This window comes from Mytilus galloprovincialis, chromosome 1, assembly GCF_965363235.1.
Source record: "Mytilus galloprovincialis chromosome 1, xbMytGall1.hap1.1, whole genome shotgun sequence".
NCBI lineage: Eukaryota > Metazoa > Mollusca > Bivalvia > Mytilida > Mytilidae > Mytilus > Mytilus galloprovincialis.
In genome coordinates this window covers 49,077,352-49,104,547 of record NC_134838.1, presented here as the reverse complement: position 1 = coordinate 49,104,547, position 27,196 = coordinate 49,077,352, and the positions used below count along the sequence as shown (strand labels likewise).

Sequence of the window (27,196 nt, the reverse complement as noted above, 5' to 3'; positions counted from 1 at the left end):
TCATGCATTTATCTTTTTATCATCTGAAGTATTACAGATTGATTTCTCTCAGTATGGATGCATAAATGTATAGAAAGCACATACAATCGGCGAAAAACCTTTTAAATTTGTCTTAAAATCGTCAAATCTCTAATTCTACTCCATACATTTTTCTAGTTAGACCATAGATAGACTTCATATGAGACTAACATACTGTCCAACAAAGGGCAAAAGTGTTGTTATTGGTTACTTCCATGAAACCTTCAATTTCACAAACATCTTACAAGAATAATAATGTAAACCTTTAAAAAAAAGTCAATGACTTATTGCAATGTCAATCATCTGGATGCAATACCAAAAATATGCAGAATTTCAAAAGCAGCAACAATATGAAGACACTACGTAAAGAGGGACGAAAGATACCAGAGGGACAGTCAGACTCATAAATCGAAAATAAGCTGACAACGCCTGGCTAAAAATGAAAGAAGACTAACAGACAAACAATAGGACACATGACACAACATAGAAAACTAAATAATTCGTATTCCGTTTGCAAAAACGCACATGTAATAATATGTGGATTGAAAAACTACGTGCTATTGATTTTATTGTTTTATAAATAGTATATTTTACCTCATCAATGATTTTTTAAGTATGCATATCTGCATCGACAACTGGGCTTGTGATAACCATGGACTAAACGTCTTTTAGCATTGACATCGACCATCTGTTTATAAAAACTCATTTCAGCTAAAAGATTAAGATAACAGATGTTAACCAATGTTTAATAAATAAAGGCAACAGTAATATACCGCTGTTTGAAACTCATAAATCGATAGTGAAAAAACACAAATCCCGGTTACAAACTAAAACTAAGGGAAACGCATCAAATATAAGAGGAGAACAACGACACAACAGAAACACAACATTTAAATGTAACACACATCGAATGAAGTGGATATAAGCAATTATAATAGGCAACCATAAGGCCACCAACCATTAGAAAAATCCCTAACGTTTCGTCAGTTATTAAAGGCCCCGACAAAGTAACATTATTTTCTTCACCCTCTCTCTTCTTCCCTATACCTTATACTCTATAATTCTATAATTACTAGTAATCTTCAATATTGAGACTTGAAAAGAAAACAATATTTCAAAATTGTTATCTCTACTTCTGAATAATTCACAAAAGAACAACACAAGAATGCACATTTCGCTATCCTTTAGAAATTGGAATTTGGTCAAGAAAAAAACTGCATGTTCTATTTTTATCATACACGTGTAGTTTCAGTTTCATCCATGGTTCTTAATTTAGATTTTACTTTCCCGAAAAATTGCGGACGGAATAGAAGACACCTGTTTATATATTTTCTGTTCCATGAGAACTGTGATTTGGATGAGATAGATGATTTACTTATTCTGAGATGAATATCATAGTCGTGCTAAATCCTTAGTTTCTGTGTAATGTTTTGTAAACGGAATCTGTTTATTTTGTTCGTTTTTTTTTCTCTGTAAGCTTTGTCCTTCCACTTATACATGTTAAAATTGTTTCACTTGAGTTCGATTACCCTTTATGTTCTTATGTTGTACTGCTACACCACTGTCCCAGGTAAGGAGGAGAATTGGGATTTCGCTAACTTGTTTAAACCCACCCCATACCTTGTCCTTTTGTGACTCTTTCAGTTTTTGTTTGATTTTTCATTTATAGTGATTAAGATTATAACACAATGTTGACTGCAGTACCCTTATTTGTGACATATTTATCTATCATGTCTGTTTGTTTTGGTCACACATCGTTGTCAATATAATGTCATACATGTCTCACATAACTGTCATACAAGTGCGAGGTTTAGCTAGCTATAAAACCAGATTTAATCAACAATTTTCTACATAAGAAAATGCATGTATCATGTCAGGAATATGACAGTTGTTTATGTTTCGTTTAACGTGTTTGAGCTTTTGATTTTGCCATTTGATTAGTGACTTTCCGTTTTGAATTTTCCTCGGAGTTAGGTATTTTTTTGTGATTTTACCTTTGTTAATACTGTATGTAAATTTCCGTTAAGTAAATGTGTTACTGTCATTCTTAAATTGTGAGAACCTGAAACAAAATCATTCTTTTGTATGTATTCTCAAATCATTACTGATAATCAATACCAATTTTACGTAACTATTACTTATCATAATGCAAACATTTTATACTCATAGACAGTTATATTAGATGAACCAACTTCAGGGATGGACCCTGCAGCCAGAAGGCAAACTTGGGATATACTTCAGAAGTTTAGAGCAGGCAGAACAATTGTTTTGTCAACACATTTCATGGACGAAGCTGATCTTTTGGGGGACAGAATTGCCATTATGGCGGAAGGGGTTGTGAAATGTTGTGGAACATCTTATTTTTTGAAAAAGACATACGGTAAATTCCTTATTTATAGGTATTTTGAACTTGCATGATAAAAACTTTTCTTTATTTTAAAATGAATTATTCTATTATGTATACAGAGGCAAGCCTCTTTTTAATTGGAATGCTATAGTAGTACAAAAGAATTTGAATCCTTAGTATCAACGCTGCAATATAAATAAAACAGAGTTATCATAAAATAAACTTTGATTGTTTGCTTATACGTTCCTGTATATATTACAATAGTAAGGCCATTTACAAATTTTGGGGGAGATCGATGCATTTAAGATAACATCCTATGACATACAAGAAAATAAAGTGATTAAATTCCTAAATCATGCAATGAGCCGGATTTCCTCGCTGTGCTACAGAAGAATTTAACTACTTTTCTGTTGAAAATACGTTAGAATATGTAAATACTTCCAACATATGTACATTGTATATTTTTTTTTTATCTTGTAATTTTTTGTCACTGTAGTACTATATGCTACGTTGTGTTCTAGAGTTGTATCTAGATGAATTTTGTCTAAATGCTGAAGTTTTACTATCTGTTATTGTATCATGATTCTGTTAACATTTATCCTTTCTGAAATTGAATATGTTTAATTGAAGGTGCTGGATATCATCTAGTTATGGTCAAAGACAAATCATGTGATGTTGCCAATGTAACAAACTTAGTGAAGTCTCATGTGTCTTCAGCATCATTAGAAAGTGAAATCAGTGCTGAACTGTCATACCTGTTACCCTTTGATAAATCTGAATTCTTTGAAAAATTACTGTTGGAAATTGAGGCCAGGAGTTCAGAACTTGGTATTGCAAGCTTTGGAACAACAGCAACTACAATGGAAGAAGTTTTCTTGAAGTGAGTTATATTAACTAAAATAGTCAGTTATGCATCAGAAACATAGACCAGTTTTTTTTCAATTCTTTCATAAAAAATGTTCAGCATACCGTTTATTCTATCAAAACCAATTCTTGTAAAAATATAGGTTGATGAATTCTAACTTGTTACACCACAGAAAAGCATAGTAAATTTGGAAGTCGGAAAATGGACCTAATGTTAGCCCTTTACCATATTTTTTTGGGGAAATGAAAGATTGCATACATGTGTTTATTATGCTATAAAACGTGTGTGTATCAATGTTGCTGTAAAATATAGTTATGCTAGTAAGAATTCGAATAAAGTTATAAATCGCTAGTAGAGTTTAATGATTCACACACTTAACCAGTCATTATTTTGCCGCATTAAGATTTATTCATATCATACTCCTACTCTAAGTGGGGCATTGATAGCAATGTCACTATCCATCAATTCGTCCGTTTATATAGCCTTTTAACACAGATATTTTCAGCACACTTTTCTCAGAAACTCCTGAATAGAATGAGATCATATTCGTTCAGCAGCTTGGCACATTAAAGTTGTAACATGTGTGTGTTCTTTGAGATCTATCAGGCTGCTACCTCTTTTGTTGCGGATATTTTAAATATTTCAATATTTTGAATAAACTTTAAATGTTCGTCACATATTTCTCGTGACCCGATCAGAATCTCTATAGTGAATATTTAGAGGGAACGTGAACTATTGTTTTTACTTTTATAGCATGAAGACAATGAGAAGTTGACCTTTTGTTTTGTAGCATAATAACACGTTGTGATCGACATCTTTTGACCAACAGCTTTTTAAAGATAGGAGGACAGGTTTTTTTATCCTTTGTGAATGACCGAATGTTAACCTAACGTTATTTTGAAGTAACAGTTTTTGTGAACGTTAAGGAAATTTAAACATATATTGTCTGTTGTACAATATAACTTTAGGACCGCTATTTATCTTGAGCTCATGTGGTCAAGGCTTTTTAAAATATGTAATGAAAGTTTTTGTAATTGTGGGACAATATTGTACTTCCATTTTGATTCGGCACGTAACGATCTGTTTTCATATAAATAGCATAAAACGTTTAGTAACAAATATCTATCAATGTATACATCTGTTCAATATAAAAACGAGGTAGATGGGATATAAATATTTGCTATTTCTTTTAGTTCGTATGTATGCTATGCTGCGACTGTAGTACATGTTATGTATGATGCTTTTAAAACCAGGTCCAATCCACCATTTTCTACATTTGAAAATGTCTGTACCAAGTCAGGAATATGACAGTTGTTGTCCATTCGTTTGAAATGTTTTATCCTTTGATTTTGCCATTTGATTAGGGACTTTCCGTTTTAATTTTCCTCGGAGTTCAGTATTTTTGTGATTTTACTTTTGAATTAATGCATAATCAAAAAGATTTTTATTTTCTGGCATAAACATTTGTTTCATGTTAATAGGGTTGGAGAGTCGGCAGAGGTTGAGGAAGACAGTCCAGATAAAAATAAGTTGGAGAGTTTTGAAAATCCTGGTTTCACGATTGATAAAAAATCTGAGAAAAATGGTTTCGGTTCTGGAGCAGATAATGCTTATGTCAATTCAGTCGGAATGACACAAACAACAAATGGTCAATTCATTGGTAAGTTTAGTTTATTTATGCCCCACCTACTATAATAAATAAGATTTTGACCTCAATTTCACGGTCCACTGAACATAGAAAATGATAGTGCGAGTGGGGTATCCGTGTACTGGGGACACATTCTTGTTTGAAAGTGTTTTCATATTAACGGTAATATTACATAAATGGTTCTTACCAGTACACTTGGTACAATCAAAAACCTGATAATAAATTGTTCAAATAAGGCCTTCGAAAATAGTGGAATTAATTACTTTTGGAGTGTCAAGAACTCGTTGGAAGTACTTGATAAATTGCATGCTTATATTGGTGATTTTGAATCTGTTCAAAGTTTTGATTTTTCTACCCTGTATACCACATTGCCTCACATTCTCATTAAGAAAAAATTCACCCACCTAATTAAATAGGCATTTAAAAAGTCAGAATGTGAATATATATGTTCAAACTCTTTTAGGTCATTTTTTAATAGCAATAAACAAAAAAACTATGTCAATTGGACATGCTTTGATACTATATATGCCCTTGAATTTTTACTAGATAACATTTTTGTTCGCTTTGGAGATTCCGTATATCGTCAGGTTATTGGAATTCCAATGGGGACTAACTGTGCACCACTTATTGCGGACCTGTTTTTGTATTGCTATGAGTTACAATTTATGACAAAAATCAGCAAAGACCCATCGAAACAACATCTCATAAACAAATTTAATAATACTTTTAGATATTTGGATGACATTTTGGCTCTCAATAATGACGACTTTAGTATGTATACTAAATTTATCCTGTTGAACTTACTTTAAATAAAGCTAATACTAACAATGATCACTGACCTTTCCTCGATCTTGATATCTATATCACTAACGGAAAGCTTAATACTAAAATTTATGATATTAAAAGAGATGATTTTTCATTTCCTATCGTTAATTATCCATTTTTAGATGGTGACGTTCCATTGTCACCATCTCACGGTGTTTATATATCTCAACTTGTACGATTCGCTCGTGTATGTAACAATGTTTTAGATTTTAACGAGAGAAATTTATGTATTACTGAAAAATTATTACACCAGGGTTTTCGATATCACAAACTAGTCAAAACATTTACTAGATTTTATCATCGGTATAAGGACATCATTCGTAAATATAGCTCAACATGCAGACTTCTTATACGTTCAGGTATTTCACATCCAATTTTTTATGGAAATATTCTTTATAAAGCACAAAAATGTCAGTATTCACCTCAGAAACTAACAAAACCTTTAAATAGACTTATCAAGAAGGGATATAGTTACGATACTGTTGTCAGGTCACTAAAGATTGCTTATTTTGGCGTTAATATTGATTCACTTATAGTGTCTTTGCATCGGAACTAAACACATTTATTAGAAAACCAGTTGTTGGCATGATACGGGTTATGTTCTTCTCATATATGTTATGATGGTATGATACTAAACCCCTAACGGGAAGGATTGTGCCTGATATTCATATGATGAAATCATAATCTTTCAATCAGTTTAATTGAAGTCTGGAGCTGGCATGTCAGTTAACTGCTAGTAGTCTGTTGTTATTTATGTATTATTGTCATTTTGTTTATTTTCTTTGGTTACATCTTCTGACATCAGACTCGGACTTCTCTTGAATTGAATTTTAAATGTGCGTATTGTTATGCATTAACTTTTCTACATTGGCTAGAAGTATAGGGGGAGGGTTGAGATCTCATAAACATGTTTAACCCCGCCGCATTTTTGCGCCTGTCCCAAGTCAGGAGCCTCTGGCCTTTGTTAGTCTTGTATTGTTTTTAATTTTAGTTTCTTGTGTACAATTCGGAAATTAGTATGGCGTTCATTATCACTGAACTAGTATATATTTGTTTAGGGGCCGGCTGGGGGACGCCTCCGGGTGCGGGGGTGTCTCGCTGCATTGAAGACCTGTTGGTGACCTTCTGCTGTTGTTTTTTCTATGGTCGGGTTGTTGTCTCTTTGACACATTCCCCATTTCCATTTTCAATTTTATTAAGTGTCATTATTTATTTATGTTCCATTTGTTGAAAGATTATGATGGATTTTAAGAAGCCTGTTATTTGCATTTTTACATTGTTTATACTTTCATTGTTTATCGAGTTAATGTTTGGTATTAAGACACAATTATTGACTAGTCTAGAGGTATTTCAAAGAATACACAGTTTGTTTATATATAATGCTAAATTGAAGTAGATCTCTGTCATGATTGCGATAATCTTTATGTTTCTACGATTTCGATTTTTCCTTTCTGTAACAACCTTCAGCTTCAATGTGATTCTGGTTCATTACTAATCCAATCGTTCCGTTTTTGCTGATTTAAAAACTTTACTTTTGCCTAATATGAAGATGGTTTTTTTTACAAGGTCAGATTTAGTTAAAATGTTTTTAAATTGTTGGGATAAAATCTAGAAATAGTCTTCATTTTAAATTATAACGGGATTAAACGTCATGATTTCACAAACTTTAATTCAAAGATTGGTCGCCTTAGTTAAAAATGAAGAAATATGTTGCTAGGATGGACTTTATTATTGCGTTTTTCATTTTAGCATTTAACAAAGACGTACAGAAAAATCATGGAATTCACTTAATGGTACAACAGTTTTATGGAATGTTTATCAAGAAAATAATTCATACGATCCGAAATCGTTTAGTTACAGGCGTTCAATTAATTGTCCCTGTTATTTTCACAATCATGGCATTATCAATTGAACTCTCTGTACCGAAAATTTCTGATGAACCTGTCTTGAAAATGGACTTGACCCCTTTCGGAAATGGGTTAACAGAGCTTTATTTCTCTGGTGCAAGCCCAACGACTTTTACAACAGGTGTAGCTACCCAGTACAAAAACTTACTGAGTTTACGAGGGGACTCTCCAACTAGCACAAATAATGGTTCTTTTGACGACGCTATTCTTAGTAAAACTAAAACTGTCGGTATTGCTACTTTTAATAAGAAATATATTATTGGTTTAGATATGCAACAAGGTATACAGGGTGGGAATCCAGTCACAGAAATGACTGTTTATTTTAACGGCCAGCCATTTCACGGTCCATCTATAGCAATGGCGTATACCATGAATGCAATTTTGAGGCACGCAATGTCCTTAAATAATCACTCTATCAGCACTAGAAACTTTCCATTGCCAATATCTCTATCTGAAAATAGTAGGGGAATATTCTTCTCAACCATCGGAACAGGATTTACCGTAGCATTCACCGTGATATTTGGAATGGCATTCTTGATCGGAAGCTTCGTTATCTTCTTAATCAAAGAACGAGCAAGTGGCGCTAAACACTTACAAAAAGTCAGCGGGGTTGGAGACGGAGAATTCTGGTTTTCTAATTTCTTATGGGATTTGATCAACTATTTGATTCCAGTATTTCTAATAGTCATAGTATTCGCTGCTTTCAACACAGATGCATTTGTAAAGAATCACCGTCTTGGACTCTTGTTTTTATTGTTTCTGCTGTTTGGCTGGAGTTCTTTGCCTTATGTGTACGTCATGCAGTTTCTATTTAAAACAGCACCTGCGGGAATGGTTGCTGTTAGTATGCTGAATATTTTATCAGGTAACATTGTTATATATTGCAAATTTGATGTATAAAAGAAAAATAGAGAGAAGAAACCAATGGTACTATTTGATGAAGTTGACCTGTTGAAAAATAATTTTGCTTTAGCGCGGAAAACAAAATTAGACAAGAAACGGAAAGGTCGCATTAATATCATCAGACAATGTAATTATCGGTGTTCTTGACATTTTAAGGAACAAATAATAGAATAATGAATCTCTTAGCTATGTTATTGTTTGGTTTATTTTAATTATGAGGGTTTTTTAAGAGACCATATCAAATACAAAAAAGTCCAAAAATCGAAACATCTGTATTTTGTTAATTTCATGAAGTCTTTATAAATATGGATCATGCGTGCAAAAAGAGAGAAGAAATGGTTGCTGTTAAAATGCTAGATTTTTTTTTATCAGGAATTCTAATATGACGTGCTTCTTTCGCTTTATGAATAAACCCATGCTCTAAATCCAACATTTTTTTTGCACATGCGTATATTGACTACTGCAGAATAATGAATTTTATCAAATTGGCATGCATTTAATATATTTCATTAACTTAAAACACTTCCAAACTCTTAAATGATGCACATGTTGTTACTAATTCATTTATTATGACGGTAATGTGTTGCATTCCGAAATTAACATATTTGACCGAGATACGACAACCGTTCATGCTGGCTGTTCAATAACTCCTCCCTCTGAAAAATCAAAGTACTAGCCGTTTGCTTCTTTACAAACAAAAAAGGGAGGTTCATGGAAGAGACTACACAATTGCTTTACCCTTATACACGTCGGACATGGAAATTACTTAAATTGTCCTAATCAGAATCGAAATAATTGATGTAAGCTATACTTTATTGTAGTTTTAACATGGGTAGGCATTATATTCGTGTTATTTTAGCCCTCACTATCGCTCGGGCAAAAATAATCACGAATATAATGCCTACCCATGTTAAAACTACAATAAATTATAGCTTGCATCAATTATTTCTTAAACATTGTTTTATACCGATAAAGCTAACTTACGGGGTAAATATTGTTGCATTAGCGTTAAAAAATTTTAGACAAGAGAAGAAAAAGGTCACACCAATATAATATCTCAGAGTTATATAAAAAAAAGTCTTTACTACTAAATCTAAAGATTGTTTTTTCTTCACCTAATAAACGTATAACCAAAGAAAGCTACAGGTCAAACTTATATTGTTAGGGTAAATACACTTGATAGGTATACTGAAAATTTTAACATCGATTACTGTTTCAAACAATAAGTAATTGGACAAATTAATAAGTTCCGGAACTATCCGATGTGATTTCCTTTTAGACATGTCATTATAGTTTACATTAAACCATTATATTATGGGCGCAGCCATTTTATGAGCATAACATGGTATTCAGAATTAAGAGCATGGCTAATCCTGATTGGTCGATATGTGCGCCCGTTATTTTTTTATAATTAGAGACTTCGTGCACTCTGCTTTATAATAAAGGCAAAATAAATTACTTCCTTAAGCCCTTACGGAACTGAGATGTCTATTCAACGCTAGGACGAAACACGTATTTTTAAGTGCAAAATTAATAGGCATGGGAGATAAGTACAAATTACGCTAACAAAAGCAACGCGAACCTATATTTTTTGGACCAAAAAATACTGTCCTAATAACTTTTCTTTAATTTTTTTTAAATTTCGTTAAAAAAAAAACTACTTTCTAAAGTCTGTATCTCGAAAAAGGCTACCATTGTCGCCTATTGGGAAATTAATTGTTTATTTCAATCTATATGTCGCATGTTACCTATTACCTTATCTGTACGTTCCGCATCTGTCAGGCCCACCACCAAACGGTGTATTTGGGATTTGCTATATACACGGGTCATAATCACACGGTTGACACTACTAAATTCATCATTGTCACATTGTGTCCTATTGTAGGATTTTAATCAGCATGACTTTATAAAATGATAATACGAATACTAAAAATCTAGACTTAAAATAAGGCGGAGGTACAGTTCTCAATTTGTTAGCCGATATGACGTAAAAACGGCGAATCAAAGAATTCAACTTCATTAATAAATAATATAGGACAAAGCTGTTGATTAAAAATTTCATCATTCCAGGCCCTTTTGTTTTCCAATTTATTAATATTACCAATGATTGATAAAATCCAGGTCGACGGGTTCAAACAGAAAGATTTTGAAAGCCGAGAAAACTGTGCATCTTATAATTAGCATGACTTTATCAGATGACAATACCAATACTAAAAATCCAGGATAAAATAAGGCTTACACATAATTAGATACTTTAATTCAGTCACGGACCAGCGATATCGCGGGTGTGTTCTAGTTCTTTTGAAATTTAAAGAACAAAAAGAGGATTATCTATTTTTTTCAATGATGATTTTGTTTTCTTAGGGAACAAAATTAAAACAAAGGTATTTTGGAATGTATGTCTGGTTTATTTCGAGATTTCACGAAGGTTTTCATTAATATCGATTAAACATGCATATAGACAAGGAAAACATAATATAATGTAATGATGAATGACTCTTTTCGTGGCGTGGTATACATTTAGCATTGATATATAACACATTTTCACTTTGAATTTATAAATAGTATTTTTATGACTAATTGTGTTTGCAGGTTTAGCCACCTTGATGGCAGTTTTTGTTTTAAAGATACCAAGTTTAAACACTGCTGACGCGGCCAATGCACTGGACTGGGTTTTTGCTATGATTTTCCCGACCTATTGCATGGGATCTGGTATAATGAATGTCTACACAAATTATGGCTATACAGAAGGATGCAAAGAAACTGGTTTTCCCCTGATTTGCCGTCTGGTTCCAGAAAACCCATGTTGTCCAGGTATGGTTAAAATAGCTATCCTCTATAGATGTCCTCTCAATAAATAATATAAAGATTGGTGACTATGTTGAAGGCATTTTTCCCATCGAACTTGAAAGAAGGTTACCACAGTTTCAGTTAAGTCTGCCTCATATCTTGACTAATATCCAAAATTAACAATGACGGTTGGTTGAGAACAAAACTTTAAAACATTAGAGATCATTTCGACTTCTCAATTGTGAACTTTCTATTTCTAGTTAGCAACATCCGAGCAGCGCCTGCATATAGAGTTTATACCTCTCAGTTCGTACGACATGATTGGGTTTGCCTTTCCGATCATGATTTTCTTGATAGAGGGTTGCTGCTCACAAAGAATATTTAAAATCAAGAATTCCATGTGGTGATGTTGAAAACATTCCTTCGAAAATTTCACTAGTTGGGTGACTTTTATTATGCCCATCCTACGGTAGTAGAGGGGCATTATGTGTTCTGGTATGCGCGTCCGTTCGTCCGTCCGTTCGTTCGTCAGTTCGTCCGTTCGTCCGTCCGTTCGTCCGTCCGTCCGTCTGTTCCGTTTCAGGTTAAAGATTTTGGTCAAGGTAGTTTTTGAAGAAGCTGAAGTCCAATCAACTTGAAACTTAGTACACATGTTGCTTATGATATGACCTTTCTAATTTTTAAGCCAAATTAGACTTTTGACCCCAATTTCGCTATCCACTAAACATAGAAAATGAAAGTGCAAGTTTCAGGTTAAAGTTTTTGGTCAAGGTAGTTTTTGTTGAAGTTGAAGTCCAATCAACTTGAAACTTAGTACACATGTTTCCTATGGTATGATCTTTCTTAGTTTAATGCCAAATGAGATTTGTTCACCAAATTTCACGGTCCATTGAACATAGAAAATGATAGTGCGAGTGGGGCATCCATGTACTTTGGACACATTCTTGTTGAATATATGTTTCACAGATGACAACGGATATGTTCCAATCGTCGTAACCACAATCCCATCCTACTTTTCCTGGAATGTGACCTACCTAATTATACTTATTTCATTGTTTGTACAAACACGAGCAGCTTTACGGTTGTCACACGGGAAGCTGGACCTGTTTAACCTTCCGGAGCACATGTGATTTACCCTTGTTTTTGACGGGGTTCGTTTTGCTCAGTCTTTGCATTATCTTTATGTCCTTTTCTTATTTGCTCATTGCGTTGTCAATTTATTTTAGACTTTTAAGTTTGAATGTAATTGTGATATTGTTTGCCTCTCTTCTATCATCGACACAAATCTAGGTATAAGCATATTAGATTGTTTCAAAAAAACTGCTAAAGCAAAAAATTGTATCATTGAAGAAAAATATATTTGCTACACCTTTAAACAATGCGGTTATCTGATTATAATACAGATTCTGTTTCCACGCTTCGATTTTAAATACTGCTTTCTACTGTCTGCTCTTATTATTTAAAGATATCCAAAAATCTTATTGAATTTGTGTATAGATAAGGCAAAACATGTTGTTACAGAAAGGTGGTTAGAACAGAACATTTACTATATCTTTTTTTCATATTGCTAATACTGTAAAAAAAAAAATCATTTATCTGTGCATATTGAAATATGATTAGGATACATTCTTCCTGCCCTCTTCCCCATGTCTTTCTCGGTCAATAACAGAAAATTATAAATCCACGGTTAGTACATATGGGATAAATTGGGTCTAATATATATTATATGTGTGTCAAACCGCTTGTCCATTTTTTTTCCAAACAATCTCATTTATATTGTCCACATTATGTGTAATGACTGGCAGCGTTTTTATAGAGTTACTGAATTTTGCACACCGATAATTTATTCCCAATTCAAGTTCATGGATAAGCTGATAATTTATTCCCCATTCTACTTCATGGATAAGCTGTCTGTAGATAAGACGCATTAATGTCCACAATTTTTTTTCAGGATGTAAAGAGTTTTGCTTTCCGTTTCATGAAAGTTATTTGGCATGGGATTTTCCAGGTGTTGGAAAGTATGTCTGTTTTATGGCTATTCAAGGATGCTTATTTTTTCTCGTATTATTTCTCGTTGAATCTGGTATTCTTCGAAGAAAATGTTCTTCTGCTATGAAGAAAAAGAAAATAGCATCGTCTTATGCTGATTTGGGTGAATCTCGACCAGGAGTTGTTGACGAGGATAGCGACGTTCAAGCAGAACGAGACCGAATAAACACAACAGATGCTAATTCTTTAAAAACATCAGATTCTATAGTTGTAAAGAATTTGAAGAAGTATTACGATAACTTTTTGGCTGTCGATGAAATATGTGTGAGCGTTGCTCAACAAGAATGTTTTGGATTGCTTGGTCAAAATGGGGCAGGAAAGACAACAACGTTTAAGATGTTGACTGGAGATGTAATTCCGACCTCAGGAAATGCTTGGTTGGATTCGCACGACATTAAACATGAAATGAAAACGGTTTGTATATCTACTTTTTGTTCGATGGTTAAAAGAGTTATTGTCATATTTTGACGTACGTTATTTTTTTCATAGGGGGTCTTATGGAAAAAAAAGCTTTGGTTATATTTCAGCTATGTTTTTTGGCCGAATTCGTCCTATCATAACGCATTTTTTTTTTATAATTACGCTTTTAGTAATTCAATACTTGAAACAAAAAGAATTGTATTGTAACTGTTTGTCTTAATCGCAGCTAATGCCCCTTTAAAGTAAAGAATTGTATTGTAAATGTGTGTCTTAATCGCATCTAATGCATCTTTAATGTCATATAAATGAAGTATCTGGTAATTTTAAAGGAAATTATTGAACCAATTCATGCATATTTACTTAACTAAGTAAACTTAAGAAATATGACGAATTTGTATAATCAAAATAACAAAAAAAAAATCATTCTGTAATTGTTCATCGAAAATTTTGCTCCCTAATCAACTTTTGGTGTTGAAGCTGAAGTTTACAGATCGTACCTGTTGATAAAAATGTCCTCACAGAATCATTTACAACGTGAAAATATTTAATGTGATAAATAAAGGCAACAGTAGTATACCGCTGTTCGAAAGTCATAAATTGATTGAGAGAAAACAAACCCGGGTTACAAACTAAAACTGAGGTAAACACATCAACTATAAGAGGAAAACAACGAAACAACAGAAACACTGAAGTGCAACAAAAAACCAAAACGACAATGCAACACACATAGAAACGAACTATAAGATAACAACTGCCATGATAACACGGTTAACTTTTTCCCATGCATTCCTAATTATTGGTTATTTTTTTTCATGACATCTGTTAAATCATTGTTTATTATTATTTGGTATTAACATGATTCTAACCATATTAATTATTCTTTCCTTCTTTCCACATTTGATACCCTTTTCTTTTATAACGAGGTAACATGTAAAAGATACAGAAAATCTGTCGACGAATAAGAGTACGGGAAGACAATAATTCGATTGTTGTATATTTCTGAACATTTAAATATAATAAGTGATTTTCTTTTAAAAGAAAGTATATGTAAAGATGACTTATAGTTAAACTTAGTCATTCAGGTATATATAGCATGATATTTTTTTGTAAAATGTATAAATATGACTTCAATGTATAAAATAAACACAAAAGTGTTGACAACGGTTAATTGGTTAACCGGTTAAGCGTCGGTAGGACCAAATATCGATTACCAAAAACGCAAACCGGTTAAGTGGAACTTTTTTTTTACCTTTCAAATCTATAAATGTGTATTGAAATCATTAATATTTTTTAAAGATAGTCGTGCTTTTTATTCAGACAGTATATTGGTTACTAATGTTAACCTTAAATACACTCCAATTTTAAAAAAATAAATACGAAGTCAACTTGTATATAAGCTGCAGGCAAGATCTAAAGTAAACATAATAAGCGTACATGTATTTGGAACAGTTGTAAGCTGATCAATATTACGATTTACTTCATTATCCCACTTTGATTTAATATTGCGTAGACTAGAACTATATGTAAATATGCCATCCCTATCTTCCTCGGCTTTGTCATACTTTAAACGAGATGGCGACTCAAAAATGTTAAAAACGCAAATTTTGTGAATAGAATTTATTTATAATACTGTGAGGTACGAGTAACACGCATAATCATCTCAAACTACAACACTTCACAGAATTTTCTGAGACACCAGAGAAACTGACACAGTCAAAGGTTTCAGACTTTATCTTTTCGCCGAGATCAAGAATATTTTCATCTTCTGAATATGGTGTTATTACTAACGCCCTAGTAGAAATGGAAGTATTTGATAATTAGAAATAATAATTTATCAGGACTGCCCAAAGCCAAGCATTACAATCAATGCCAAAGCGTAAGCTTCAATCCATCTTATCGTAAGATCCTGTATTTGTAGAGTACGGAAGACCTTTAAAAAAATTTACTCAACTACAGGTTAACCGGTTAATTGTTCGAAAGATTGTCCGATTTAGACCAAACTGTTCAATTTGACAACTCAACAAAATATTGATGTTTTGATAGGTACAGAGAAATTTGGGATATTGTCCGCAATTTGACGCCTTGATTGATCAGATGACTGGAAGAGAAACATTAACTATGTTTGCACGACTACGTGGTGTCTCTGAGAGTCAGGTTAAAAATGTGGTCGTTGATTTATTGGATATCATGATGCTCAGACAGTATGCGGATAAAGAATGTGGAACATACAGGTAGACTATAACATTTGTTTTCAACAGAATTAACATGATTAACTATCACATGTCTGTCTTCTCTTTGGTCAATTTCTTCTTTTCTGATAGATTCGAAGAATATCGTTCACTACACTGTTGCAATGTCATTTTGTTTTAGCTTTTCGTTAATTTTAACATTTTGGACAGACCATCGAAATACAGAAGAGAGTTATGCATATTGTATGTTTCATTTCAACAGGTTGGACACAAGTCAGGGAAAGTGAAGTATTCCTTGAAAGCACCCTAGTTTTCTGGTGTTAAAAAATCCAGTTTACAGAGACTTCCTTTATATTTCAATTTATGACATGAAAATTACAAAAGGGCACGCCACAAGCATCACTGAAGAGACATGTATTGTCGAAATGCGCATCTGGTGTAGGGAAATTGGTACCGTTAATGTTATTTGAACTGCATCATTAGTATTTGTAAATACTTAAAGTATTTCAGGAACAACAACACATGAATTAGATAAATGTTTGATCCCATGTATTTTTATGATACATTTTTAATTGACTAGGTGAAAAATATCTTGTTAACATTTTTTTTGTCGAATATTCTCCGAGAAATCAAAATTCTGAAGGACACTGCTGAAAAGATTCCGGCGAAAGAGTGTCCGGCGAATAACAGTAAGAAAATACAATAATTCAATAGTAACTTATTTCTTGCAGATTTGGATATTTGTACCATTAGGTATTTTGTTTTTCTTTTTATATATGTTCACATGTTTAGTTATATAAAACATATTTATCTATTAGTCAAATTTGAAAAAAAATCACATGACTTTAATTTTACAGTGGGGGTAATAAAAGAAAGTTAAGCACTGCCATAGCTCTTATTGGTGATCCACAGTTTGTCTTTCTTGACGAACCAACAACAGGAATGGATCCTGGTGCCAGACGACAGCTATGGAACGTCTTGTCACAAGTCAGAGCTAGCGGAAGAACGTTAGTTCTCACATCACACAGGTAAATATTATTTTAGCAAAGCATTTAATATAGCATTCTTGAAAACATTTTGTCACACAGATAAACGTCATAGTTTCAAGGCAAGAAGTTCATGAATGAAAAATAATTGTAACAAGCATAAGTTAATAACAATATATTATTGTACAAATGTGACGGGTTTTGTGGTTGTATAAGACTGTAAATATGGAAATGTCAGTATATATTCCGTAACTTGACCGGTGTATTCGGCGTTTTTACCCCTATTTGAACCTCAGTAATGTCATCGACTCGGTAATACGGAATGTCACATTACATATATTTTTCTGAAACCTGTAAATCATTTATTCATTAGATTTACCTTTGAATAAAATTACAAAAAACTAAATAGACGTCAATAAAAAAAATAAAAAGTCAAACAAAAAAAATCAGATAATATGCAAGTTTTTAGCAAGTAATATCAAAGTGATTTATAGGTTTTACAACCGAAACATCTGAAATGTTTCTTTATTCATCCGGAATGGTAAAGGCAGGTTTTGTAAAGTATTGCCGTGAATCCCGCAGTTTTAATAATAGATAAATTTCTCAGAGTTAACAAACTATATATCCTAGCTAAAGGGTCACATAATTGCCTAATTGGTTTTTGTAAACGAGGCACACACCAAAGATTTGTGTTTCAATCGGACTCAATTCCACTGTTTAAATAATTCATCAGTTTTAATGAGTATTAGTACTTCGTCAATATATATCTTTCTACAGTTTTGCAATGAATTTCTTTAAATATAAAAAGAAAAACACTTAAACCACTTTGCAATAGAATATGAAAAACTTATTGGCAATGAAAAAGTCCTGGTTATTTGAAAATCTACAACTAGAAAAACACACAAATGCAATTAATGGACCAACACCAACTGGTTAATGGAAAACAAATCTTAAAAATGACAGGTAAATGGTTGAACAAATTATGACAGAACTTGTTAAATTTCTTTGAACGCTTTAGTCAGATATTTATTTATATTTTCCGACTCCTTTTGGTTTCCATGAACAAATGTGGCGATTTTGTAATTACACAAAGAATTTCTTTCGAACTGATGCTAGGGACTGCAATTGGGTCCTGAAAGTCTCACTTTTACTTTGAGATGAATAGTTGCAATCAAAGCTCTATTGCTTTATTTGGGTTTCATTAATCGTGTGTTGAATTGTGTCTCACTATACCATTTCTCTTTAATTCTATTGGAAATGTCAACATAGAGCATAAGAGCTGAACAGCTTGGTAGGAAAATATAAACAAACACATATATTTTAAATAGAAATACCGTCAACTGGTAATTGAAAAAAAAAGTTTTCTCATTTAAACAGTTTTATTTGCTAATTATGTTGAAACTGCTTTTTTACCTTTAAAGCATGGAAGAATGTGATGCACTCTGTACCAAGATAGTTATTATGGTAAATGGTAGATTCGTATGTTGTGGCAGCTCACAGCATTTAAAGAACAAGTTTGGACAAGGTTATACGCTAATTTGTAACATGAAAAATAGTGAAGATGGGTCGCACGTGTCGACAGAACCACTTAAACAATTTCTTTGCACAGCATTTCCAAGTACAAAAATATTCGATGACCATCAAGGTTATTGCCATTTTCAAATAATGGACAAAAACGTTTCCCTTGGAAAGGTATTTGGTGCTATGGAGAGTACTAAACAGAAGTATAATGTTGAAGATTATGCCATACATCAGGCAACACTTGAACAAGTGTTCTTGTCATTCACTCGAAACCAGGTGTCGCCAAAAGAAGAAGTACAGGACGGCATGTGTAAACAAATGTGTTGTTGTGTTCTATGTTGTTGTTCTTAAGCATAATACATTTGTAAATTGTCAGGTTATGAGAAGTTTACATAATGTTTTATCTGAGATGAAAGTTATTTTAAAAGCCATTCAGCCACAGTTCTGAGGATGGTGCATTGACTTAACATGGGAGTGATAAAATTTGTATTCATAAATATAACACACAAGTGCGTCCTGTCAAGTGGTTTCGTGTATCAACCAGATTTGATGTTATACACATAAACTCGTTGCAAAATAATTATTTTGTCAAGCCTATCTTAATTGTTTATTTAAAAAGAATTATCTTTATTTTTATATATTAAATTTCATTTACTTTTTCAAATATCAGTCTTTAGTCTTTGAAAGTTTATCTGGCCGTGTGTGTTCGTCTTATTATATGTTATGTCGTTTGTAGTAACTTATTCCATTCCAAACATCAAATGTTGGAATGGTTTTAAATCATATTCTGGCACACCAGCGCTGATGTTTTATTTGCAATAATTTGCATATTGTAAAAATTAAAACATTTTTATGAGAACAGTTCTCTATTACCAACCGTATATTATTGCTTCTAGCCACTTTGGAAAATATAATTAAAATATTGGTCATCAGTTCTTATAAAAAATATTTTAGTAGTGTTTTTTGTAAATATTGAATAGACTTTTGATTGCCACTAGTATTCAAAATGGACCGCCGAGCATGTTTATTTTTGATCTATGAGTTTGAATGTCTCCTTAGTATCTTGCGTCCCTCTATTAAAATTTAATCCATGGAAACACCTTTAATATTCGTTTTGAGCGTCATTTTAAAAATGTAATTGACGTTTTTAAAACTAAAAACAAAAAGTAAATTGATACGTGACATTTTTTAACTTGAGGGGCAGATAAAAAAAAGTTTATTTCTACAAATCTTGTTTGAGGAAACCGGTTCCTTCCATCCATTCCTTTCACTCTAATAATGACATTCAAATATTTCAAATCATTTGGTTGTCCTTATACAAAATTAATATTTGACTAAATTTTTATCCAATCTTCAACATTCAGTTTTATTGTGCATTTATTTTTAATCTCACTCTAGTTTGTTCTATTTTATCCATGTTCTTCGTTTTAACTTTAATTATTTAATAAAATTCAAAAATTATGCTAATGCCATTTCGAATTAAAAAAATCAAAAACAAAACTATCTGTGACCATCCTTCATATAATCACAAGACGAAAATCCATGATTATAGTGTGTTTAATGGTTTTCTTTACATCACACTTACAGCATTCGAGCAAAACATTTCGACATTTCTAATTGTTTTTTAGCTCACCTTTCCAAAAGGAAATGTGAGCTTTTGCCATCACTTGGCGTCCGTCGTCGTCCGTCCGTCGTAAACTATTTCAAAGATCTTCCCCTTTGAAACTACTGAACCAATTCAAACCAAACTTCATCTGATTGATTCCTAGGGTATCTAGAATAAAGTGTGTGTTTTAATTCCTATGTCATCAGAAAACATGGCCGCCATGGCTAAAAATAGAACATAGGGGTAAAATGCAGTTTTTAGCTTATAACTCAAAAACCAAAGCATTTAGAGCAAATCTGACAGGGTTAAAATTGTTTATCAGGTCAAGATCTATCTGCCCTGAAATTTTCAGATGAATCAGACAACCGATTGTTAGGTTGCTGCCTCTGAATTGGTTATTTTAAAATAAATTTTTGCTGTTTTTGGTTATTATCATGAATATTATTATAGATAGAGATAAACTGTAAACAGCAAAAATGTTCAGCAAAGTAAGATTTACAAATAAGTCAAATGACCGAAATGGTCAAATGACCCCTTTAGGAGTTATGGCCCTTTATAGTCAATTTTTAACCATTTTCCGTAAATCTTAGTGATCTTTTACAAAAATCTTCTCCTCTGAAACTACTGGGCCAAATTTAACCAAACATGGCCAAAATCATTATTAGGGTATCTAGTTTAAAAATTGTGTCTGGTGACTCGGCTAACCAACCAAGATGGCCGCCATGGCTAAAAATAGAACATAGGGGTAAAATGCAGTTTTTAGCTTATAACTCAAAAACCAAAGCATTTAGAGCAAATCTGACAGGAGTAAAATTGTTTATCAGGTCAAGATCTATCTGCCCTGAACTTTTCAGATGAATCGGACAACCCGTTGTCGGGTTGCCGCCCCTGAATTAGTTATTTTAAGGAAATTTTGCTGTTTTTGGTTATTATCTTGAATATTATTATAGATGTAGATAAACTGTAAACAGCAATAATGTAATGCTTGGGGTATACAATGTTTTTTTATACTTTCATCATAAATTATATTATGAACACGAGACAAACGAGACATTTCAGTGTGTCCACTCTTGTTTTTGCTTTTGAAGAAGATATGACAGAATCGAAGAACCATTTATATCAATTGAAAACCCAAAATAATCATTGATGGAAGATTTAAGCAAAACATTTAAGGTGAGCGATTCAGGCTCTTGAGAGCCTCTTGTTTTTATTCTCGAGAATGATCTATTTTCTCCAAATTTTTTTTTTATAAAAATATATATGAGACTAGAAGAATTGCATTAAAAGTACTAAGAGTAGAATTGTTATATTAGAAAAAAAATGTATGTGGAATGCCAAATATTGACGATTTAAATTCGGGTTTTACTCAATTATGTGTTTTATTTGTAAGGCCAGTTGAGGCAGAAACTGAATATTTAAAGTGTTTATCTGGAACTTTGATGCGATTCTTTTTTTTTTAATATGTGTATAGATTGTAGTATTTTCCTTAAGGCTTATTTGGCATTACACTTTTATTATCAGTCTGTAGAATTTCAAAGTTTTTTCTGGGGGCCTTTTTTATTTCATTTCTGAAATTTAAGAAACCAACTTACTTACCACATCCTTGTTATGGAAAGGTAAGTTAATTGTGATACTAGTACACACATGTATAAGTTCTTTCACATCAACCATTCAATCATATTTTTACAATACAGAGATATATAGTTATTGTAATATAAAGAAAGCCTTAATATGTGTTATATGTTATATTTATTGATTGTTTTCATGAACAAAAACTTTTTTCCTACTTTGTTAAATCTGTTATATTCTCAATAAATGTATTTCTTTCTTAACATGGTTGATTGGTATCTTAATAATTTTATTTGATAAAGCTGCTGGGTAAATTTCTATTTGCCTTTCTGTTTTGTCAATGAAATATATATTCTAAATCAGCATATCCAAAAAAAAATAAAAAATAATTAGCAATTATAATATAACAAAAACAGCCATTTTGTCACAAAAAGTTTAACAAAAACATTGTCATTTTGCAATTGGGAAAAAAAAACAACAATCGTTACAATTTTGCTATAAAAAGTTGAAACAAAAAATACTTGGTAATGACACAACGCTACCACACTTCAATGAATTCGAACTGCACTGTTTGATTACAGCGGGTATTTTAAATGCAGTGTATTAACAGATTAACGACAGTAACAAACTTAAATCTATGAAAATTACGTGGGAAAAGACATAAACATAGCTTGAAATTCATTCTATTCGATAGACAAACAAGCATGATCACGGCCGACACTAGGCTAACCGAGAGATTGGTCGGTTAATCTATATTGAGTATGCGGCTATATGGGCGATTGGTCTGTTAATCGGGTTAATTATACGTCTGTTAAGAGTAAAACGCTTAATTTAATGTTAAACTCTATTAAATATACCGATTTTTGGCATGTTATAAGAACCAAATAAAAAAAAGTAAAGTGTCTGACAAAATGATATCTATCATTGAACATTTTGCACTTGTAAAAACATTTCTTAGTCTGCGCAGTTTTCAGTAAAACTAAAAGGGGTCGCACAAGTATGTAATATTTATGCTTATACGCATAGCAATATTTCTAATAAAAGGCGAAAAAAACAAATTTAGATATCATTTAAAGGACAAAAAATAGTACTGTGGTTCTAAATTATAAATTGACATTAGTAAATATTTCATAATTGTAAAATAACGTGAATAATACCATGTTTTAGTGAAAAATATGGGAATAAAGTCTGTTAATGGGTTGGACAATTGTTACGGCCAGAAATCGCCTTTAATTTGTAGCCAACAAAAGACACAAATCAATAATAAAATTTAACAAATATTTATTATACAAAAGTTTACAAGAAGTATTACACAAATATTACTGTCAACTTAACTGTCAAAATATGAGTCCAATCTTTTATCTTTATCTGTATCCGGATATCTTTCGGAATCCACTCTGAATATTACGTTCACTACTAAGGTCACAATCCAGTATGATGTTGTTTGTAGAATAAAAGTGTCAAACCAAATGTTGTGAATGCTAATGTCTATCGATGTCTAAGTCCAAGTCCAAAGAGTGAGAGTTTAACTTTAGTGTCTGTATATATATATATTTGTCATGGAAGATTCTAGAACAGTCTATAATGGAACATCCTAGAAAGTTACAACAGAAGTTTCTAGTAAAATGTAGAAGTTTATATAACGCATCTTTTATTAGGATCATTCTGGAAAGTTCCAATCATTCTGCAATTGTTCCAGTGATTTCTAAACTGCACAGTTCTAAGATTATTCTGTAAACAACTATCAGGCCACACAACACAAATCAGGCCAACATAAATAAATACAATAATTACAATATCATAACACAATTGAAATTGTGTCAGTTAAGAGTTATTTAGCCATGACAATAATTTTGCTACCTTTATATTTTCCCCATGAAAAATTTAAGAATGAGATGTTCCTGAGTAAACAAAAATGACAATACGGTGCCACAGTATCCTAGAAAGAGCATTTTTATTTTGACTTTCTTTGCATTTTATTGAAGGGTGTGTCACTTCAACATAGCGTGATAAGGATTGGCCTCTGGAATAGGCATGAATTTTTTTATTGACGTTTTCAATCAGCCTTAATTTTTGTGTCTGTTCGAAGTAGCACGTTCTCAATTCCGCCTGAAAGTGTCTTTCTAATACAACACAGGGTACATATAACGTGTTCTCGTTCACATACGAACATGATATTTGTCACTGGACGTTAAACCCTAATTCGTCAGCATCATTCAATTGGTTCTTTTCTTCTATTACTTAATCATATGTTGTTTACAAATAACTCTAAAGAAGTAAACGGAAAGGAGCGAATGTAGATATATTTGGTTATTTTAAGTTTCAATTCATTTTATTCCGTTTAGTTCCTTTTTACATAAGTGGAGAGAAAAACTACTGTTGTCTATGGTGGCCGGTGAAGTCCATTTCGCGTTTTCACGATTTCGCCTTTCATATTCTATAGGGCGAAAACGCGAAGTCGAAAACGAGAAATCGGTTTCGCGTTTTCGCGTTTTCGACTTCGCAATTTCGCCCTATAGAATATGTAAGGCGAAACGGCTAAAGCGCTAAAACACAAAATGGCATTAACCTGCAACCATAGTTGTCCGCATGTAAACTTCTAGAATTTGTCACCAATATAAGTACATCGCAATCCGTTACTGTTTCAACAGCCATCGGTGTTTCACTGTGTATTCTTAAAGAAGTATTATTTTTCTCTCGTCTTTAGCAATGTACCACTCTCTACTGTCCTTATATATTATTCTATATTTAGGAGATAACTGTATTGTATTTTAAGCTCCGACGGCATCAAATCCCCAATTGATGCCGTCGGAGCTTAAAATACAATATTGTTATCTCCATTCTAATGAAACTGACAGAAAACAACGTTAAAACATGTAATTAAAATCTGTCATATGCCGTCTGCGCTTGCGCGTACGTCCCATAGCATCAATTGTCAATTCTAATGCAACAACGTTTGTAACGTTCATTTTGATTGGATAACGTCATTTTTTTACATGGCATCAATTGACAATTGATGCTATGGGACGTACGCGCAAGCGCAGACGGCATATGACAGATTTTAATTACATGTTTTAACGTTGTTTTCTGTCAGTTTCAGTAGAATGGAGATAACAATATTGTATTTTAAGCTCCGACGGCATCAATTGGGGATTCTAATATGACGTCCTTATTACGCTTTGTAAACAAAGCCGTGTTCTAATGAGCACAACATATGTTTGACACATGCGCACAAACTTACTGTTATTTCCATCGTTATCCTTTAAAATATATACAATTAGGCAGCTAACATAAACTTTTATAATATATTTTTATCAAACAACATATATTTATCCTGCTCGTAGTTTTTAAACTTATCAAATAGGAAATGCAATGCACAGACTCCTCGAGGAGGAAACGGGAACAGCCAAACATTTTTACGGTAATTTCGTACGCTTCGACCTATAAAAATACTGTATTTGTCCTATTAGAATCGAAATAATTCCTTCATGTCATGCTCTATGCTCCTTTTAACATGGGTAGGCATTATATTTGACCACATTTTACACCTCGCTTACGCTCAGTGTAAAATATCGACAAATATAATGCCTACCCATGTTAAAATGAGCATAGAGCAAGACATGAAGGAATTAGCTCTTAATTTGATGGTCGCAAATACCCGTTTACTGTCTCCGCTAAAGCGTCGCCAGTAAACTTAATTTGCGACCATCAAATCCCCAATTGATGCCGTCGGAGCTTAAAATACAATACAGTTATCTCCTATTTGATGCCATGTAAAAAAGTGACGTTATCCAATCAAAATGAACGTTACAAACGTTGTTGCATTAGAATCTGCGTTTCCATCCAGATTCTCGTGTATACCATTAGGGTCCGGATTGGGGGTATGGTTTATTTCTGTATTCTTTAAATTGTTATGTCATTTTTTTCTACATTTTATTTATCTTACTCATTATTCCTTCTTTATTTTTCATATTTTGTCATCCCAATATATTTTACTTACTGACGTTTAGTTACATTACGACGTTTATCTCTGATTTATATACTGGTTACCAATGTAGATGACAAATTTGTGTCATTCATGACAATTAAACAGAATCAGCATGATATATGCGATCATTCTTGGATGAAAATAATATTACTTTAATATTACACTTTTTGAAACCATTTTTATCAATTTTCAATTTCATGTGTTGTTTCCTTATATGTTATGTTTCATTGCTCATGCGTTGTTTTCGTATATTTCAGCCGCTCGTCTTGAGCCTACTCATTTGATCCGTTAACACTCCATATAGCAATAAAATTATACTTTTATTGTCATTCATAACTCTTAACAGACCAATTAACAGACCGGGTTTTATACATCCGACCCATTAACAGACCAGGTTTTAAATCAAGATTGATTTATGTCACCAAAATACATATTTTCGTGTAGATTTTTCACACAATGATATCAATGTGGTTAACAAACATAATGCCTTTCTTTTTTCGATGTTCAAAATATTGAATGCAAGTAAATTTAACAAATGTGTCATTTTGTGTACATTTTATGTGTGTAAAATGTGTATAAATTTATTGATGAGTAACCCGCCTTTTCATTTTATAGATCGTACATCGAAGCTAGAAAAATAATAATAACACCACTGAATTCAGTACATTGAATTGTTTTGTTAGACATGAATACTTTTTATGATGATAATATATTTAGATACTTATACAATGAAACATGCTGAACGTTCAATGATTTTCTCGATAACACCTGATTAACAGACTTTAGCCAACCCGATTAACAGACCAACCGCCGATATAGCCGCATACTCAATATAGATTAACCGACCAATCTCTCGGTTAGCCGAGTGTCGGCCGTGTAGTATTAGTACATTAGAATATCATTAACAGAAAAAGGAAGCATATATAGGTTTAGCATTTGCGTTCGTACATTTGACCTTAACTTTTGAAGTTTAAAATTGAAAATGATTTCGATGACAAAGTGAAAGATTAAAGTTTACAATCTGATATGAATCTGAGATGTAAAGAAAATGAGATTGAAAAAATTAGTGAAAAATTGGTATACAATTTAATCAGGTGTTTTGGTCTTTCGTTGCATGTTAAGAAACCTAAAAAAATTGGTTTTGAAACTTAATTTTGAATTGTCAGGTGATTGATATTTTGGTATTTTAAATACAATATGTTTAAGTTTGTATTATAATGTTGGATTTAATATTTGAGTCCTAATAGATACTTGGAGTTAAACTAGATGTCATTAATATAATTAGAACGTCGGTTAAAATAAAGATTATCAGCTAAGAATTACCAAAAAATGTTCTCTATGCCTTTCCTTTAACCTTACAAGTATAAAATATATATTCAACCTTTAAACGATTGCAACAGATATATAATAGTTCACTCCTTCGTGTAGCCATTCGAGCGGCAAAACATAAAACGGCCATCCCAGTAACCTTTTATTTAAAATACACACTTAAATAACCCTATCGGAGGTTATATAACTGTCCTTTACAAAAATTAGATTATGATTATTTACAAATCGATAAAGTT

At 32.4% G+C, this 27,196-nt stretch overlaps 1 protein-coding gene across 6 annotated transcripts in view; it reads left to right on the top strand.

The window, feature by feature from the left end:
* LOC143076911 (phospholipid-transporting ATPase ABCA3-like) overlaps positions 1–21,906 on the top strand; it is a 43,829-nt gene extending 21,923 nt beyond the window's left edge. For 5 of the 6 annotated variants that reach the window (XM_076252823.1, XM_076252815.1, XM_076252806.1 and 2 more), the window contains 9 exons: positions 2,188–2,398; positions 2,996–3,245; positions 4,712–4,890; positions 7,453–8,475; positions 11,106–11,327; positions 13,255–13,766; positions 15,816–16,003; positions 16,819–16,989; positions 18,369–21,906. In XM_076252823.1, coding sequence (XP_076108938.1) covers positions 2,188–2,398; positions 2,996–3,245; positions 4,712–4,890; positions 7,453–8,475; positions 11,106–11,327; positions 13,255–13,766; positions 15,816–16,003; positions 16,819–16,989; positions 18,369–18,819 — 3,207 coding nt within the window. In that variant the 3' untranslated portion in view covers positions 18,820–21,906. The remainder of the gene's footprint in view (positions 1–2,187; positions 2,399–2,995; positions 3,246–4,711; positions 4,891–7,452; positions 8,476–11,105; positions 11,328–13,254; positions 13,767–15,815; positions 16,004–16,818; positions 16,990–18,368) is intronic. The other variant, XM_076252836.1, reaches the window with a different exon arrangement.
* The last annotated feature ends 5,290 nt before the right edge of the window (positions 21,907–27,196 follow it).